Source organism: Besnoitia besnoiti, chromosome II (assembly GCF_002563875.1).
Source record: "Besnoitia besnoiti strain Bb-Ger1 chromosome II, whole genome shotgun sequence".
Classification (NCBI taxonomy): Eukaryota; Apicomplexa; class Conoidasida; order Eucoccidiorida; family Sarcocystidae; genus Besnoitia; species Besnoitia besnoiti.
Window position 1 is genome coordinate 2,669,818 of NC_042357.1, and position 15,834 is coordinate 2,685,651.

The 15,834-nt window shown below is 56.9% G+C and overlaps 1 protein-coding gene across 1 annotated transcript; it reads left to right on the top strand.

Moving 5' to 3' along the window:
- Window positions 1–212: 212 nt before the first annotated feature.
- BESB_037290 (Sec1 family protein) lies at window positions 213–7,930 on the top strand (the record flags this gene model as incomplete). Its single annotated transcript, XM_029362315.1, has 12 exons — window positions 213–368; window positions 969–1,271; window positions 1,699–1,996; window positions 2,261–2,376; window positions 2,660–2,782; window positions 3,520–3,588; window positions 4,022–4,103; window positions 4,680–4,884; window positions 5,349–5,535; window positions 6,225–6,291; window positions 7,045–7,145; window positions 7,754–7,930. 12 exons carry the CDS (start codon window positions 213–215, stop codon window positions 7,928–7,930), a joined length of 1,884 nt encoding a protein of 627 aa, XP_029221280.1.
- Between the last annotated feature and the right edge of the window lie 7,904 nt (window positions 7,931–15,834).

Sequence of the window (15,834 nt, forward strand, 5' to 3'; positions counted from 1 at the left end):
CGTCATCTCACGCTGGCTCCCTCCGGAGTTACCTCGCAGCTCTCCCTGCCTTCCTGACCAGCCTTGACTCTGGCTCTTCGCTGCTGCCGCCGCGGCTCGCGTTCGTCCCTCTCGCTCCTCTCCCCTCCCTCCTCTTCTTCTTTCCATCTCTTCTTCCTCTCTCCTTTCTTCTGTCTCTTCTTTCTTTCCTCTTGTCTCTATCCTTCGGCGCCATGGCGCGGCCCTGCACAGATCTGGTCGTTCTCGTTGGTCAGCACATTCGAGCGATTCTCGAGCGCGTTCCCGGCGCGAAGGTCCTCTTGCTGGATCAAGAGACAACAGGCATCGTCTCCACAGCTGTCTCTCAGTCAGACATTCTACAGAAAGAGGTGCGTCTTGGCGGCGTTCCACGGCCTCAATCGCCTCCGTAGAAAGACCGAAGAAGAGAAAGGGAGCGACCAAAGCGGCCTTCTTTCCTGCCTTCGCGTCCCTCCGCCTCTTGGTGGCTGCCTGCCTCCGTATCGGTTTTTTTTAGCCGGTACTCCGCAGCGACGCACGAGGGGCCAGGCAAAGCGAATGGAGTCGACCGCGACCGCGTGAGGCCTCCGCGCCCTCGGGAAGGCGTTCGCAGCAGGGAGACGCCTGGCGTCGCTTTCTGCTGTCCTCCGCTTTTTGCGCCTCGAGCTGTTTTTAAAAAATCCCTGCGGAGCGACTTCAGAGCGCTTGATTTATGTTCCTGCTGCCTGCTTTCTTGTACGCAGACCGCTGTGCTAACTTCCTAGTACCAATACATACATATATCACGTATATGTATATATATATATATATATATATGCATAGAAGAGCACCGAGCTTGGCGTGGCTATCCGCAGGGGTCTAGCGCTGCCTCGGCGAGGCGCCTTTGTGCGCGCCACGTGAGCAGGGCAGCGACCTCCGCGAGTCCGTTCTGCTTGACTTGCCACCGCACCCCTGGCTGCACTGCTCTTCAGGTCTTCCTCGTGGACAGACTCGACGCGCTCCCGCGCGGCCGCTTTGAGCACCTCAGCGGCGTCTGTTTCCTTCGCCCGACGAACGAGAATCTCCTTCTGCTGCTGCAGCTCCTGCACCAGCAGAGCCGCCGACAAAACAGCCAGAGCGCGGGCGGCGTGCCTCTGACGGAAGACCCCTCTCGACACCCCGACCCCGTCGCGCGCTTCAAAGACATTTACTTGTTCTTCACCTCCTCGGTGCAGCAGCAGCCGCAGCTCCTCCGGCGTCTCGCGAAACAGGATGAAGCCGACAAAATCGTGCAGGTGCGCCGAGAGACGCCCCGCGCGCCTCACTCTCATCCGCTGTCTGCGCGCGTCTCTCCGCTGACTTGCCCAGTCAAAGAGATCGGGGCTGCAGGGGTGGCTGGTCGCGGCGTCGGCGAAACCGCCCGCGTGTGCCGGCGCGGCCTCGTCGCCGTATCCGGCGTTATGTCGTCCTCTCTCCCGATGTTGAATTCCTTCTCTTTTTCTGCCTGTCGACACTCAGTCTCTTTCCGCAGGGGGGAGGGGGAGGGGAGCGCAGGCGGCGAGCTCGTGCCGCGCGCCGCGCGGCTTTCTCTCTCGTCGCGTTGCTCTCCAGCTTATCTTGTTTCCCAGTGCTTCTTACCGGGAGCTGATGAATGGGGCGGATGAAATTACACTCATTGGTGCCCATACCGAGTAAGTTTTTTTCGTTTCTCTGCATGCGCAGGTGGAGGAGTTCTACGTCGACCTGTACGCACTCGACCGCGACGTGTTCACGCTGAACATTTTGGCGGTGGCGCCGCTGCATGTCCAGGACCTTTCTCTGTGGACGCCCTACGAGGAATCGCTTTTCCAGCGCATGACAGACGGCCTTTTTTCCTGCGTTGCCCTTCTCCGCACCTTCCCTCTCGTCCGCTTCCAGTCCAACAGCGTCGTCAGCAAGCGCCTCGCCGCAGCACTTCAGATGCGGATGGCGGAGAACGCAGATCTCCTTGACAAGCGGCCGCAGGGCTCCGGAAAGGCAGGTAAAGAGAACGAGAAAAGAAAGTGGAGTCGTTCAGTTCGGATCGTTCTTCGGGAGTTGGGTATGCGTCCGTTTTCATTTATAACCTGCTTTCTGAGAGAACCCTCTTGAGCAATAATTTAGAAGTGCCTCAACGGTGTGAAGACTGAGTGAGGCGCAGTTTTCCTGCGGTCCTCGCTCCCGCTTTGCAGTGTGTATGTACACTGCACCGCGACTCACATACGATCGAATGTATGTTTGAGCTGTTTTTTGGTTTTCTGTCCAGGTTCGGCGGACGCATCGGGAGGAAGCTCGGCAAACGGCGGAAGCAAACTGGTTCTTTTGATTGTAGATCGGCGCGAGGACCCGGTGACACCGCTGCTGAATCAGTGGACTTACCGAGTACGTACACCCCCGAGCGCTTGCTGCATCCCATTTGAGATTTCTGCGTCTTTTTCTGTGATGCACGACTATGATTTCTGACTCTTCTCCCGTTTGGGCGCGCGGCTGAGTTAAGCTGTTCCATCTCGGAGATGCTTCAGTGCCTCTCGAGCTTTATCTGGACAAGGCGACCGTATGAAACCAACCGGAGAGGCCGGCGCATGCAGCTTTAATACTGTCTTTTCATCCAAGAGGTCAGAAGTCAACATTGTTTGTTCGCCTCCTGGGGTCCTCTGTGCCTCAGGCAATGCTTCACGAGCTGATTGGAATCCAAAACAACCGCGTGGATATGCGGCGCATCCCAGGCACAAACGAAGATCTCCTTGATATTGTCATGAATCCAGCGCAGGACAAATTCTTTAGGGAAGTAAGTCTTGGACGCGTCTCGTGATTACGCCGTGAAACGCTCTGCCTTGCGGCCTGGGTTCTTTTATATAATTACGAGGCTCTCGTCGGATGTGCTGCTGCTGCAGAACGTTCTTTTTCGCTTTTGTTTCGCGTCACCCTCTGTAGGGATCTCGGTTTGCTAAACTCGCAAAAATGTGCCCTCCACGCTTCATATTCGCAGCGCTTGCGCAAGATTTCTTTCGTCTATCTCTAACCTACCTGGATAGAGTACGGATGGTCGCGCGCGGGGAAAGAGATCTGTGTCATGTTCGACTGCCTTCAACGCGCCCTCTCCACACTCCAGCGCGTCTTCCAGTGATAGGCACAGTTTTTTCACGATGAGTCAGAAAATGAAATGTGCGCGCCTCCTTCAGCCTATGGCGGTTGGCGGTGTACGTACACGGCAGCGCAGACCTCAGGGCTCAGCTGGCGTTGAGTGGATTTGAAGCCGGCCGTTTTGTTGGCGTTTCTTCTACACTCGCCTGCCTTTCGAACCCACGCCTCTGCCTCGAGCGCCTGCTGCAAATGTATCACCCCATGGTCGTTTACGGCGACCTCAGTCACTTCTCTGTTCTTCTCACCTCGCCCACTGATGCTTCGCGACTCGCGGCGCCGGTTCGCGTGCAGAGAGCTGCGCGTTTCTGGGTAAAATGGTGGATCACGACAGGCTGAGTCAGAAGGGAGGGCGCACCTGTGTGCGTCTTTTTCTCGTTTCAGAATCTCGATTCGAACTTTGGAGACCTGGGCTTGAACGTGCAGAAGTACGTCCGCGAGTATCAGTCCAAGGTAAGCCGACAGATGCGGGCGACTGGAAGCAAAACAGACAAGGCACGAGGCGAGAGAGAGAGGAAACAGGCCTCCTGTCCCAATTGCGAGTGACAGCTCACCTGTGAGTCGACTTTCCGCAGGTACGCAAAGGAATTACCTGCTCGTGCCCTCGTCAATGCGCGCAAGAGTTTTGTGAGACCGATTCTGAGACTTGGAACGGGAGTCTCAGAATCTGTTCAGCTTGAAGTGTCAGTCGCGCCGACAGGCGCCACAGTGTCGTGGTCTGGCTCTCTCTCTGGGGCACCACACGACCGCCCTCTGTCTGGGTTCGCAGTCTACAAGCCCCTCTGTCACGGTCTTTCGCTGTGTCTTACTAGACATCTGTGTTTATAAATACATGTGTATGTATATATTTATAGTTACGTGTTACTTCTGCCTTATGTTTCTTCAGACCGAGTCTTCGGGGCAGCTGGAGTCTGTGGAAGACATGCAGCGCTTTGTCGATGCGTACCCTGAGATCCGGAAGCTCGCAGGTGTGTGGAGGCAAATCAAGCTGCAGTCGCACTCTCGCGGCAAATCAAGCTGCAGTCGCACTCTCGCGACTTGGGTCCTTCGTCCCTGAGGTGTGCCCGTTTGCCTGTCGCCTCCCCCCTTCTGTCCGCGCTTCGCAGCTCGTTCTCTGCAATACGCGCAAGCTCGACAGAGTGCCATTGCGTGAAGAAGGGAAGCCTATAAAGGTTGTGAACTCCTTTTGCTTTACTAGAGTAATTCGGACGGTGTTTTCTGCGTGGCACTGTGTTTCTTTAAAGGCAAACGCCAGCTCTCCTCACTTCTGTCTCTGCTCGCGTTCTGTCGCTGACGCTCTGCCTTTGTTCGCGTTCTTTCGCTGACGCTGTGTCGCTGAATCTACTTCTCTCGATTCGCCTTTACAGATCGCGTGCTTTTTGCTCGTTGCCGGGTTTGCCGCGCGTTATCTTTGGCTCGCTGTCTTCTCGCTCCAGAGAAGTTTTCTCTTCGCGTCCCTCTCGCGCAGCACGCGAGTGGACCAGGTATCCAAACTCCGCGCGTACACGCATCCCACTGCGGCTCACTGTCTGCGCCTGAGCCAGGCAACGTCTCGAAGCACGTGACCGTCATCCACGCGCTCTCCAAGATCGTCAACGACCGGAAGCTGCTGGACGTGTCTTCGCTGGAGCAAGAGATCGCCTGCAAGGAGGCGCGCAGCGAGCACTTCTCTCAAGTCGCCGAGTTCGTCCAGAACGACCGCATCAGCAACATGGACAAGCTGCGACTCGTTCTCCTCGTCTCACTCAGGTAAACAGAAAACACGCGCGAGACTCCAGGGCCACAGAGCGAAGCGACAACTTTTTGACGCGTCGTTCCCTGACTTCTGGGCAAGTCAGGCGGGTGCAGGCGCGCCTGCTTGCGCGGAAGGCGCCCGGGATGCCTCAGCTGATCGAGTGCGGCGACGTGTGTGCACTTGCCGCGGCGCATCTCCCCCGTTTGGCTTTGCCGCCAGCCCCTGCGTACAGCTCATGTGTGAGCACTGGAAAAAGCTCGGGCGCACGAAGACCGGCGCTCGCTTCCCGCATCGCCCGGGCCTCGGCAGGGTCTCGAGGACGGTGCTGGCCTCGATCTCGGTGAACAGGCATTGAGAAACGAAAGCACAGCAAACGCGCAAGTTGGGCGCAAGGGCACTGGGGGAAGGCTGTGTTGGGCCTTTTGAGTTTTCTCTCATTCGGCGTCTCTGTGTGCGTGCGGTGTTCGCGGTGAACCAGATACGAGGGCGATCCTCGCATCCAAGAGCTGACTGACGGGCTCAGACGCGCTGGAATTGACGAGGAGGAAATTCTTCTCGTCAGCGCCATGACGCAGTACGCCGGCAGACACGTCCGCAGCGCCGACCTCTTCTCGAATCGGAACTTCTTGGCCGTTGCCAGGAACACTTTGCAGCGCGGCTTGAAAGTAAGGCGCAGACGCGAGCGAAAACCATAAACCCTAATTCCTTTTTCAGCTCGCACAAGCGGGCCTGTGCGTCCCGCCCTGGCACACCAGCGCAGAGACTCAGAAGGCGGAGAAACTGCCGCGCCGGCGGAGGCAGGCGCACGCCGCAGCGTATCCTCGTTTTTTCCGCCATCTTTTACTCTCTCTCTGCTCATGCTAGACGTCAGTGGATTTCAGGTTTTTTTCGGTTCATGCATTTTTGCGTTTCGGGCGCACGCTCGGGACTCCAGCTGCCCCTCTCTCGGCTGCGGCTCGTTCTGCGTGCGCGGCATCCGGCGCACTTTGGCCTGGCGAGGCCGCGCCACAGCTTACAAGTGTATGTATCTACACGAGTGTCATCCTCTCGACCCATGCATATGAATATATATGTATATATATACGTATGTGCGTAAGTGTGTATGTTTGTGTATATGTGCGTGGATTTATGTGCGTAAATATGCATGAGAGGGGGATGCACACAGGCCCTCAGCGTATCCCTGTCACTCCAAAGCGTGCGCTCTCTGCGAGTTGACCTGCATTGACTGTCTTCCCTCCAGCAGCGCCTGCGAGGGTGCCCACGTCTTCTCTCGCCTGTAGACGCGCGGCGGTGACTCGCGCCCGCGTGTGTGTCTCTTTCCGCCGCTCTCCGCGCGCGTCCGTTTCCTCCGCAGGGCACCTCGAACGTCTACACGCAGCACAGGTCGCTGCTGTCTTCCACTGTGGAGAGCCTCATCAAAGGTAGGCTGCAGTGATCCAGGGGGGACGTCGGGTAAATTGAATTCCAGGATTTCCAATCTACTTTTTTTAAAAATTATCTGGCACTGAAAACGGATCTCCTTTCGGTCTGGACGCAAGCGGCCGATTTGCAAGTCTTGCGTGTCCATCGATATGAAGCAGTCTGCAGCAAATAGCCGGCAGCTGCTTTGCAGCGCGGGGGGGCTTGGAGGGGCGTGGTGATTCGTTGATCAAGCTGCGTTGCAGGCGCGAGCCCGTTTGCGGCATCCATGCGGCTGCGGATCTCCGTCTATAGATATATGAATGCACGTAGTTGCAGATTAGCTGTGGATAGTCAGATAGACGGAAGCGTCACCACAAATTTTCTGGTCTGTACTGTGATGCGTCCTTCTGCACCAGTATATACATACATAAATACATAAAACATACATATATATACGTATATATGTATCTTTGTATATATCTGTGCACCCCTATCCGTGCCGGGCGTGCCTGTGTACTTCGACAAATAGGTAGGGGAACAGAGGCGCTTGCGCCACCCGTCTTTATACCTCCAGAGGCGTCTGAATATTTATTCTGAGAGAAGGGGCGCGTTCGAAAACTGTTGCCGAATGGGCCTGCTTCGTTCTGCTATTTCATCGCTCGCTTCTCTGTGGTCAATCGCATTCGCACGCGTCCGAAGAGGGTGCGGGTGTGGTGTTGAAGAAATCCAGGGAAAATTTTGACGCTTTTGCGGTCTCTGTCGTCTTTCTTCAGGGCGGCTGTCGAACGAACACTACCCCGTGTCTCCGCCGGTGGAATACGGAGCAGCAGCTGCGCCGCATCTTTTGCAGCCTTCACGTGAAAAACCACAGACGGTACGGAATTTCAAGCAAACCCACGAAATGCTCCAAGAACTATTTTACGCCATGACTTCGTGCTCGTTCTTGACCTCTGTCACGCGCTCTCTTTGCGATTCGTCTCCTGCCCCCTCGCGTCTTCTGGGCTTTCTCGCGTCGCTGCCGCGCGTTTCCGCGCCTTTTCTTTGCCTCCAGCATTCGCTGGTGTCTTATATTCGTCTGAGCGCGGGGCTTTGCTCGCGTTTCGCCGCATCGGCACGACGCAGTCTGTTGCAAACCACGTGGTGGTCCTGGAAGCCGTTTCCAGGCAGGAATGTCGGATCCTGCTGCGAAAAGTTTGCTCCCCGCCGGCCTGGACGCCTGTTCTGAGGGGTTTCTGCGTCTTGTCTCGTCGCATGGGTGCCTCGTCCTCGCCACATCTTCGGCGGAGTGTGCGCCGGCTGTCGCTCTCCTCTCTCTGTCTGCCGGTCTCGAGGGCGCTTCGCTCGGGTGCGCCTGCTAGGGGCTGGGCTCTGCTGCGTCGCGGTGCAGTTTGCTGTCTCTGCGCGAGCTCTGTGCCGCTCGGCTCGTTCGCAGGTCTTCGCAAAGAGTCTCTGTGTTTCGCTGCGTTTCGGTTCAACTCTCAGGTTGTCGTCTTCATGGTAGGAGGAGCGACCTTCGAGGAAGCGCGGGACATGCGAGACCTCTCGAAGCTGACAGGCTGCACGGTTCTCCTCGGCGGCACGACGATTCACAACTCACGGTCCTTCTTGGCAGACCTCTCGCAGCTTATCAAGGGCCAGGCTCTCCACATCCTCAGCTGAGGGTGAGGGGGGGCGCTGCGGAGAGCGGCCGCAGGCGCAGCCGGCGAGAGCTTCTCTGCCGGAGCCGGCGGCTCACCGAGGGCCTCTGCTCTCCCACAGAGCAGGAAAGAACGAAAAAGGGTCGGCATCCTCAGCGTGCGGCCCCAGCCCGGCCAAGACAAGAAGGTGAGAGAGACGCGCCTCACTTCAGGGTGTGGGGGGAACGCCCGCAAGATGGAAGGGGTCCAAGGCTTTCATCAGACGCGTGGACTCCGTATCGGGAGGACCAAGGAGGCGGAGGAGAGGCCGAGTGGTTGCCTCGTTCGCATCCGTAATGACCGGACGAACGCGTTTTCAACAAACCACGAGTGTCGCTGTGAATTCGTGGAAATGGCGCACAGTTGAAGCCACGTGGAGTTCTATGAATATGCCCATGCAGTGGAGCGCCAGTCAGAGGACTCGCTCCGCCTGCTGTATGGTTTCCGTAGCAGAATGCCCGAGTGAGTCGATTTGCTCGCCCGGAAAAGCCTGCGGGCGTGCTGCTTCGCCTTTCAGGCGAAGGCGCCCCAAAAAGGCCCCGGCGCCTCCTTCGGTTCCACAGAGACGGCGGCGGGCACGTGCGCCGTCGTACGCCTTGCGTCACAATTCCGCATGAGAGCAGACGTGAACGTTCGCGAGTATGCCTACTTTGTAAACCTTTCCCCGGTAGCATTTCCCTGACGTACGGTATCGGGTCTACTAGCGTCCGCAGAATGTGAACCCACACACCAGTGCATTCAGGCCTGGTTCGCTTACCTTCCACGCGCTCCCCCCCCACCCACCCTCTGTCGGATGCACGACTGTTACGGCCTCTAGGCCACTGGTCAGACTCGCGAGTCTTTCCTTCCTGATCGCTTTCCCTCCACCACCAGCGCACAGCTCGCGTTCATCCCGTCTGTGAGGACCGTGCGCTTGCGTGTGCAGTTCCGAGGGTTTCCAACCCCGTGTCTCATCGGCAGGTCCTTCGGGAATGCCTACGAGCCGGCGCTTCGGGGAGCCTCAGGGGGAAACCGCATCGGGGTAGAAAAAGCACAGTCCACGAAATAGTACGAGTCGCATCTCGCGCCGCATGCTCCTTGCGAAAGACCAAGTAACCGTTGCCGCTCCACTCATGTAAACACGTATTGAGTCGATGGCCACGCGGCAGGTGGAGCCAGCGGCAAAGCCCCGTCTCCCGCCTCGCGGTATCTGTTGAGACGGGAAAAAACAACTGCGCCACGCAAGCGTGGCTGCTGCGGGCGCAGCGAAGTCCAATGCACTATTGTGAAAGCCACAGGGAAAGCCACCCCTTCCGGAAGCTTACCCATCCTGAACCCTCACCAGAACCAAAGCTGCAGGTCTGATCGCGACTGCACACCGTCTCTTCACCCACTGGCAAACGACAGCTCGGAATATCGTCCAAAAGCGGAACACGAAATGGTGCAGAACAGTCGGATGAGGCTGAGAAGGCGATATGGCCTCGAGGCCGCCTCGCAGGGCCGTCGGTCGGACGCGACGGAAAGAACTGATGCGCAGCCTTCGTTTGATGCAAGATGCTCTGCTGCATAGATGAACTGCGCACTGTTCATCGTACGCACGGGGAGCAGGGAGAGGCGGAGCGAGGTGCAGGCGCGTAATACGATCTTCTAGCAACAACGCCGCAACCGACGGCAGAAAACGTGTGGTACTGCGCATTTCGATGCGCGTCCGACAGTATAGCCAAGGAGAGCACTAAATGAAACACAGCGATTGGAGGCTTGGCATCGCTTCCTCTGCAGTACAGGCCTCCTTCCCTACTGCGGCGTCTTCAAATGCATATGGGGGCTAGGTTTCGTCAAACACGTTTCGGAGTGTGTGCACAAGAGCTTCGAGCAATGATGAGCGACTTCCTCGGCGGCAAACCTTTTCTGTTTAGCTCGACTGTGCACGAATAACATGTCGCCGCACACCGCCACGGCCGTAGTGGGACCACCTTTTCATTGAAGTGGGCAGGCACCTGCTCAACCTGCTAGAGCCTGGAGGCCCTCCTAAACAACGCTGCGAGTCTTCTGCTGAGGTTACCAAGCGCGAGCTTCACGTCCTAGGTCCCCCCGGACGTCGGCAGGCAGGCCAACCGCCCTCCGGGGCGGGAATCTCTTGTGCCGGGTGGAGTCCTGCCCGAGCAGCGCCCGGCGCTTCAGGTGGGACAACGGCTCCGAATCTGTTGACCTCCAGCATTGCCATGAGACCTTGTCTCCGCGCTCGGAGACGACTGACGGCCCTTCTGATCGACTGTTCCTCTTTCTCCGCATCGCGCCTCAACTCACGTTCCCAGGATGCCGCACTGTCGGCTAAGGTCGCCTTTTTGAAAAGTAAATGCTCCAATCGCATGTCGAGCCACACTAACTGCGCTTCCTGCGCGCGTATTTCCTGACGAAGTGATTGTATTTCTTCACTTGATGTTAGGCGAAGCGCCTGTCCTGTAGCCCTCGCACGCTCATACGTTTTTGCTATTAGCGTAGACAGGATACCACGTATCTCCGCTTGCGTCTTGGTGCAAAACACATACGACTCGTGGATATCGGCAGCTTCTTGGTTCCTGCGTGCGCAGCCTCGACAGATGCGTAATCGAGGCCTCCCGATTGGCGCCAATCCTGAAAGAGATTGCGTACCTCTTTGACGTGCCACCAGGGCTTCCCCAAAACCTTCATGCATAGAAACGGGTCCAAGCAAATGGGGTGCCGTATTAGGTGAAATGCGTCCGACAGTTTTCTTCCCGCAGGATGCAGCTTGGGAGTCATGTTCTCCAGACGAGCGGGTGCCAGGCAACGATCTCTGTGAGCCACCGCGCAGTGGGTGGACGAATGGATTCACGAGGCGATCACCCCCGTTTACAGAAGCCGTCTTGGCGGCGAGTTGGGAAGCCGATAGAATCCTCGAGGCGGAGCCTGCCGCCTTGTGCACGTATGGCGGGGATATTCTGCTGGTTCCGTAGTTCTCCAACGGTGCGGCGAAACTTCTAGTCACACAGCTGCCTAGCATGCACATTTTGAGGCCGCGCCCGTGCTCGGGGCCACTACACCAGCTGCGCACAGAAGAGAGTAAGACACGCGCCATTCGATTGGAGAACTCTGCCAACGCCATGTTCGCCTGCTGAACTGATAACGGTCTCCAACCCTGTCGTGAACCGCGGTGCTCTCTTCGATGGTATGGACTCTGAAGTTGTTTACCACCTCTCACTCGCAGGCACCAAGACAACGAAAGCATGTCCGAGGACAACAGAAAATGAATTCGCCTCCCCCCGAAAGCCAGACCTAAACGGCCCTTTACCGTGACCTGGGAATTTTGACGTAGCAACGGCAGCAGTTTTCCTGATGTGGTGACCCCGCCCTGTTTGGGGGAGCAACACGGGGAAACTCACCTTCTTGGTGCCACAGACTGTGGCGAGCAGTACATGATTGCGTACAGCCGTATTAGGGCGACAGACGCCAGCCTCCCCCGGCGCTCCATTTTCTTCGTGGCTGCTTCCCTGTGTTTTACGTGGCATCTGTGACCGACTGTCAAGTGGCTTGTTCCCTCAGCTCCATAGCAACCACCGTTGTCGCGCCTTGAGTGCCACATCCTGCTGCCCTATCTAGCGTTACACTAGCGTGCGGGATTAGAGAAGCGTCTAAAGTGAGCCTTTGTACCCAGATATCCGAACGACAAACCACACTGCGCGTTGGATGTGATTCCGCTTCACAGCCTTGTTTTGCGCCACACCGAAGCATATGCGGACGAACTGCGGCGTTCCACCGGCGCGTTTGACTGAGCAGGCACGCACGCGGCGGCACAGATGAAGACCAAAAGAGAATAGCCACTGTATTTTTTCCTGTGTCGCGGTCAAGGACCTTTTTGCACCCTCCGTTACGAAACATGGGTAGAGTGGATTATGAAGGAGCCACTAGGCACGTGCACGCGAACCTGTACCGTGTCTCTAAGCAGCATGTAGCCGGCGGCAAGAGGACGAGCAATTCACAACTGCTGGCAGTGGTGATCCCGTCATAAACAGTCATGACGCAAATAAGCCAGTGTTCCACTGGATGAACAAACGGACCCTTTGCTCTGAAATGGAGGCGACGACACACACGCATCTCGTCAGGCGGAAGCATGCTTGAATGCGGTACGATGCGACGCGACCGGGGATCGACGCTGTCGCGATATCGTTTGAAGAGTTCGACGACGAATAAATCTTTCAGAAGCCTTTCAAAATGCGACGAACGGTGGAGCCGTTACTACGGCATATAAGTAAAATGAGAGTGAGTCGCTGCGATACACTGGTGCCGGCAGGCTTTCGAGCCGTACGTGTGCCGGGAACAAATGAATCACAGGCGAGGCAGCTTTCACGTGGCAACATGCCGACAGATATAAAATTGCGTACGGTTGTGGTCTCCCTTCGTCGATCGCCGAGATTCTGCACCTTCAAGCGGTCACTTAAGACGGCTGCGCAAACAAGTAATATCTGTGCGTACCGGTCCATTGCGGCCCACTAAAAAATGGATATTGACACTGCAGGTGCACACAACGGGCGTTGCGTAACGACTGCGGCGAGGCACACCCGAGAATACATACATATACATGTTTGCGACTGATTGTCTGGTCTCCAAGGACAAACCTCTCTTCAATCACTGCGTTAGATGCTCCAAATGGCGTGATTCTACAGAGATGGGTTGTAGGACAACGGACCGTTATAGGCAAGGGGCGAGCAATCCTCTGTTGTCACGTTGTGGGGCCACTTCGGCTGATATGCCGAGGCAGACTAGGCGGACGCCAACATGCAGGGCTTCATTATTCCGCCGCGAAATGTTAAGCGGAGCAGGAGCACCAAGCACGTCGACGTGACGTGTCCCTTTGCTACTCTCGCCACCTCATGCAGCCGCCGGCGCAGAGATGCGCCAGTCGCCCCTTGCAGTGTCTCCTTCGTTTCACGTGTCGTTGGCGTAGTAAATGGCCGAAGCAACAAGTTTGGCTTGATCAGAAACAGTTCTGTGTCGTGCTTTCCTTAACGTGGATAGCCAGGAGCATTTCCAGCACCACCGCACTGGTTTCCCTGGAGCACGACCGCTGCGTGAGGGAACTGTGCTCTCGTCTGGGCCGTTCTGTTACAGGACTCTCGCCAACATCGCTTCGCTTTCGGGTGCTGTGTGCTGATGGAAACAACACAGGCCAATAAATTTCTCGACTGTCGCAAACCATCACCATACGGGTGGCCATGTCGGGCCAGGACGGTCGAGACACCTGCTTGCTGTACCGACACTTTCCTGCAGGCAGCCTATTTTTGGCGGCGGGGTGCTGTGGAACGCCGCGGCCTCTGTTGAGGAACAGTCGGGTCTTCGGTGTCCTGATACATGCCAGCCACTGACTTTTCAAAGCCTCCAGGCGCCTTGGGCAAACGCGTACTCTGAGACAAATGTGAGATCTAGCCTAGGAGAATCAGGACTGCAGAGGGGGCATTCGCAGCGGCCACCGTCTCACACCGCTGGCATATGCCAGTCCGTTGCTTGTGAAAAAAGCCTACGGGTTCGCTTTTTAGAGTGCGACCCACGCAGAACTCAGTACTGCTCTGCGGGTCATAGGGGTACCCTGTACCAAAGAGTGCACAACAGTACGCGAGGAATGAAAACGAATGCCGTGTCGCCGGGCTGGTCCGCGCAAGAGCATTTCAAAAGCATTCGTGGGTGGGGGGGGGGGGGGGGTTAGGAGCAGGGCTGCTGCTAAGCTGAGCAGAGACACATTCGTGTACGTGGCCTCTTCCGGTAGAGTCGTCGAGATTCAAGTGCTGATGCACACCGCAAAACGTGACCGGGGGAAGGTGGCCGCCCGATACGGCTTACATAACGCGAAAGTAACCTCTACGAGCTCAGAAGATACTTCGTGTGGTAACAGGTTACCACAACGCATTCATGCTCCTCCAACGGCTTCCCGCCCTACACTTGCGCTATCTGCGAGAAAAGAATTTAAGTAGGCGATGACGTCCTAGGTCCTTCAGTATTACGGATAGACTCACGTGTGGTAGCCCACACATAGGCATGACTGCCTCTAAGGCGACTGGGGAGGGGGACCCCGATATGCCTTTTACCCTCTGTTCGATTCGATATAAGCAGTCGACATGGGACGAATCTAGATGCGACACAACAGCAAAAGAGTGTCATTACTAATTAGTATGGCAACACAGAAGTACATTACACGACCAGAAAATGTCTGCGCGTGTGTACCCTCCTTGGCTCGTAATGATCTGTGTGGACACGCCCGATGTAGAATTCGGGATCGAGCTGCGACGCGAATTCCGGGGTTGTCCCGTTCCCCGTACGCATCATCCCTCCGTCAAGCGGGGTCGTGATCTACAGATCAATGCCTCATTGCATTCCATGTTCTCGGGGGCCGTCACCCTCGTACCCGGGTGCTCGGCCTCTCCTTTGGCGCTGGGGCGTTGTAACGGCCCTCAGGCCTTCCCTCCTCGAAGTCTGCAGGCTCACGGTCTACACAGTCTTGCCGTCACTGCTTCATCCTTCGTTGCTTCATGCTTCCCCGCTCCGCCACGAATTTTGTATGCAGCACGATTTTATGCGTGTGGACGAGCACGTCAGGGGGGCTTTACTAATATGTTACGTCGTTCCGTTGAAGGGACCTTTAAGTCGAGGAGCGCTGATTTACTGTCTTCCCATCGCGACAGCGGTGCGCCACTGCCCTGTGTTCAGCAACGCTGCTACGTCGCCAGGCTCTCAAGCCCAAACGCTTTGTCTTCGTCAGGTGCGTGCAGCCAGCGACCCACTTTGCATGCCACATTCGCCGTAGAATACGGTCATGGCTTGACGTTCGGGTTCGAGGTAGGTGCTGGCCGCGAAGCCCTTTGAAAAAGACGGGCGCTGGCCACTGACTGGACGTGGACCGCCAGCGTACTCCCTGAACTAGATATACCGGAGCTGAGCGACTAGTCAGACCTGTCGTGGTGTCACGGCGGTTTGATTACCCAGGGATCCCTCAAGTGATGACCTCTACGCGCATGGCAGTCCGCGTGGCACATGAGTCAGCTATGTGTTCCCTGGGGAACAGCGATAAGCCGCTCGAGCCAGCAGCACAGAGTTCCGCTAAACTGGCGCGATTATTTTAGCCTTCGATGACAGCTCCGGCGAGCCGATCCGTGCTACCGATTACCCGTACCGTACACAAGCAGCGTACGATCGGAGTGACCCCATTAGTTCACTGATTGTTTTTTATCGCTCTCCAGCATTCATGCGTCATCTCATGACACCTGGTCTCCGCGCAGGAGGCCACCCCGGCTGCGGCGGAAGGGCACCTTGACGCGGTGCTCGGAAGTGCCCCGGCCCTCCGTCCGCTCGGTGTTCCCCCGCTTCAGCTCCTGGCGCCTCCTGAGGTACCCCCACACCGACACGCCAAAGCGGGGGTCCACCCCCCTGTGCCAACGCTCCTCTCCTTTCTCTCAAGTCATGAACCGCTCGGACCACCACGTCCCGCCACAGTTGACGCTCACGCTGCCGATCCTCTCGCATCGCAGACAACAACGATAGGGACCTGCGTTTTTCGCGTAGTTCCGACATGCGCATGTGGCTCCATTTTAGCTGACGTCGACACGTGTCTAGCTCGAGGGTGCGTGCTTGTAGCCTCAAGCGTGTTCCTGCAGTCGGACTCAGTTCTGCTGCGCGTTTGGCTTGCTGGAATCTCGCTTCCGATATGGCAAGCTTTTCCAGGAGCCGCGCGTGGTTCATAATGCAATTCGTATACATGATGGCGACTATCATGCAGTGTTCTTCTCGGTCTGCACAAGAGGAACATGTTCGGATACGAGGACCGCGTCCCGCACGCATCCCTGAGAGCACTTGCACGCCAATTTGCCCGGGCAGGGTAGCCTGCCCCGAAGCTTCATATAC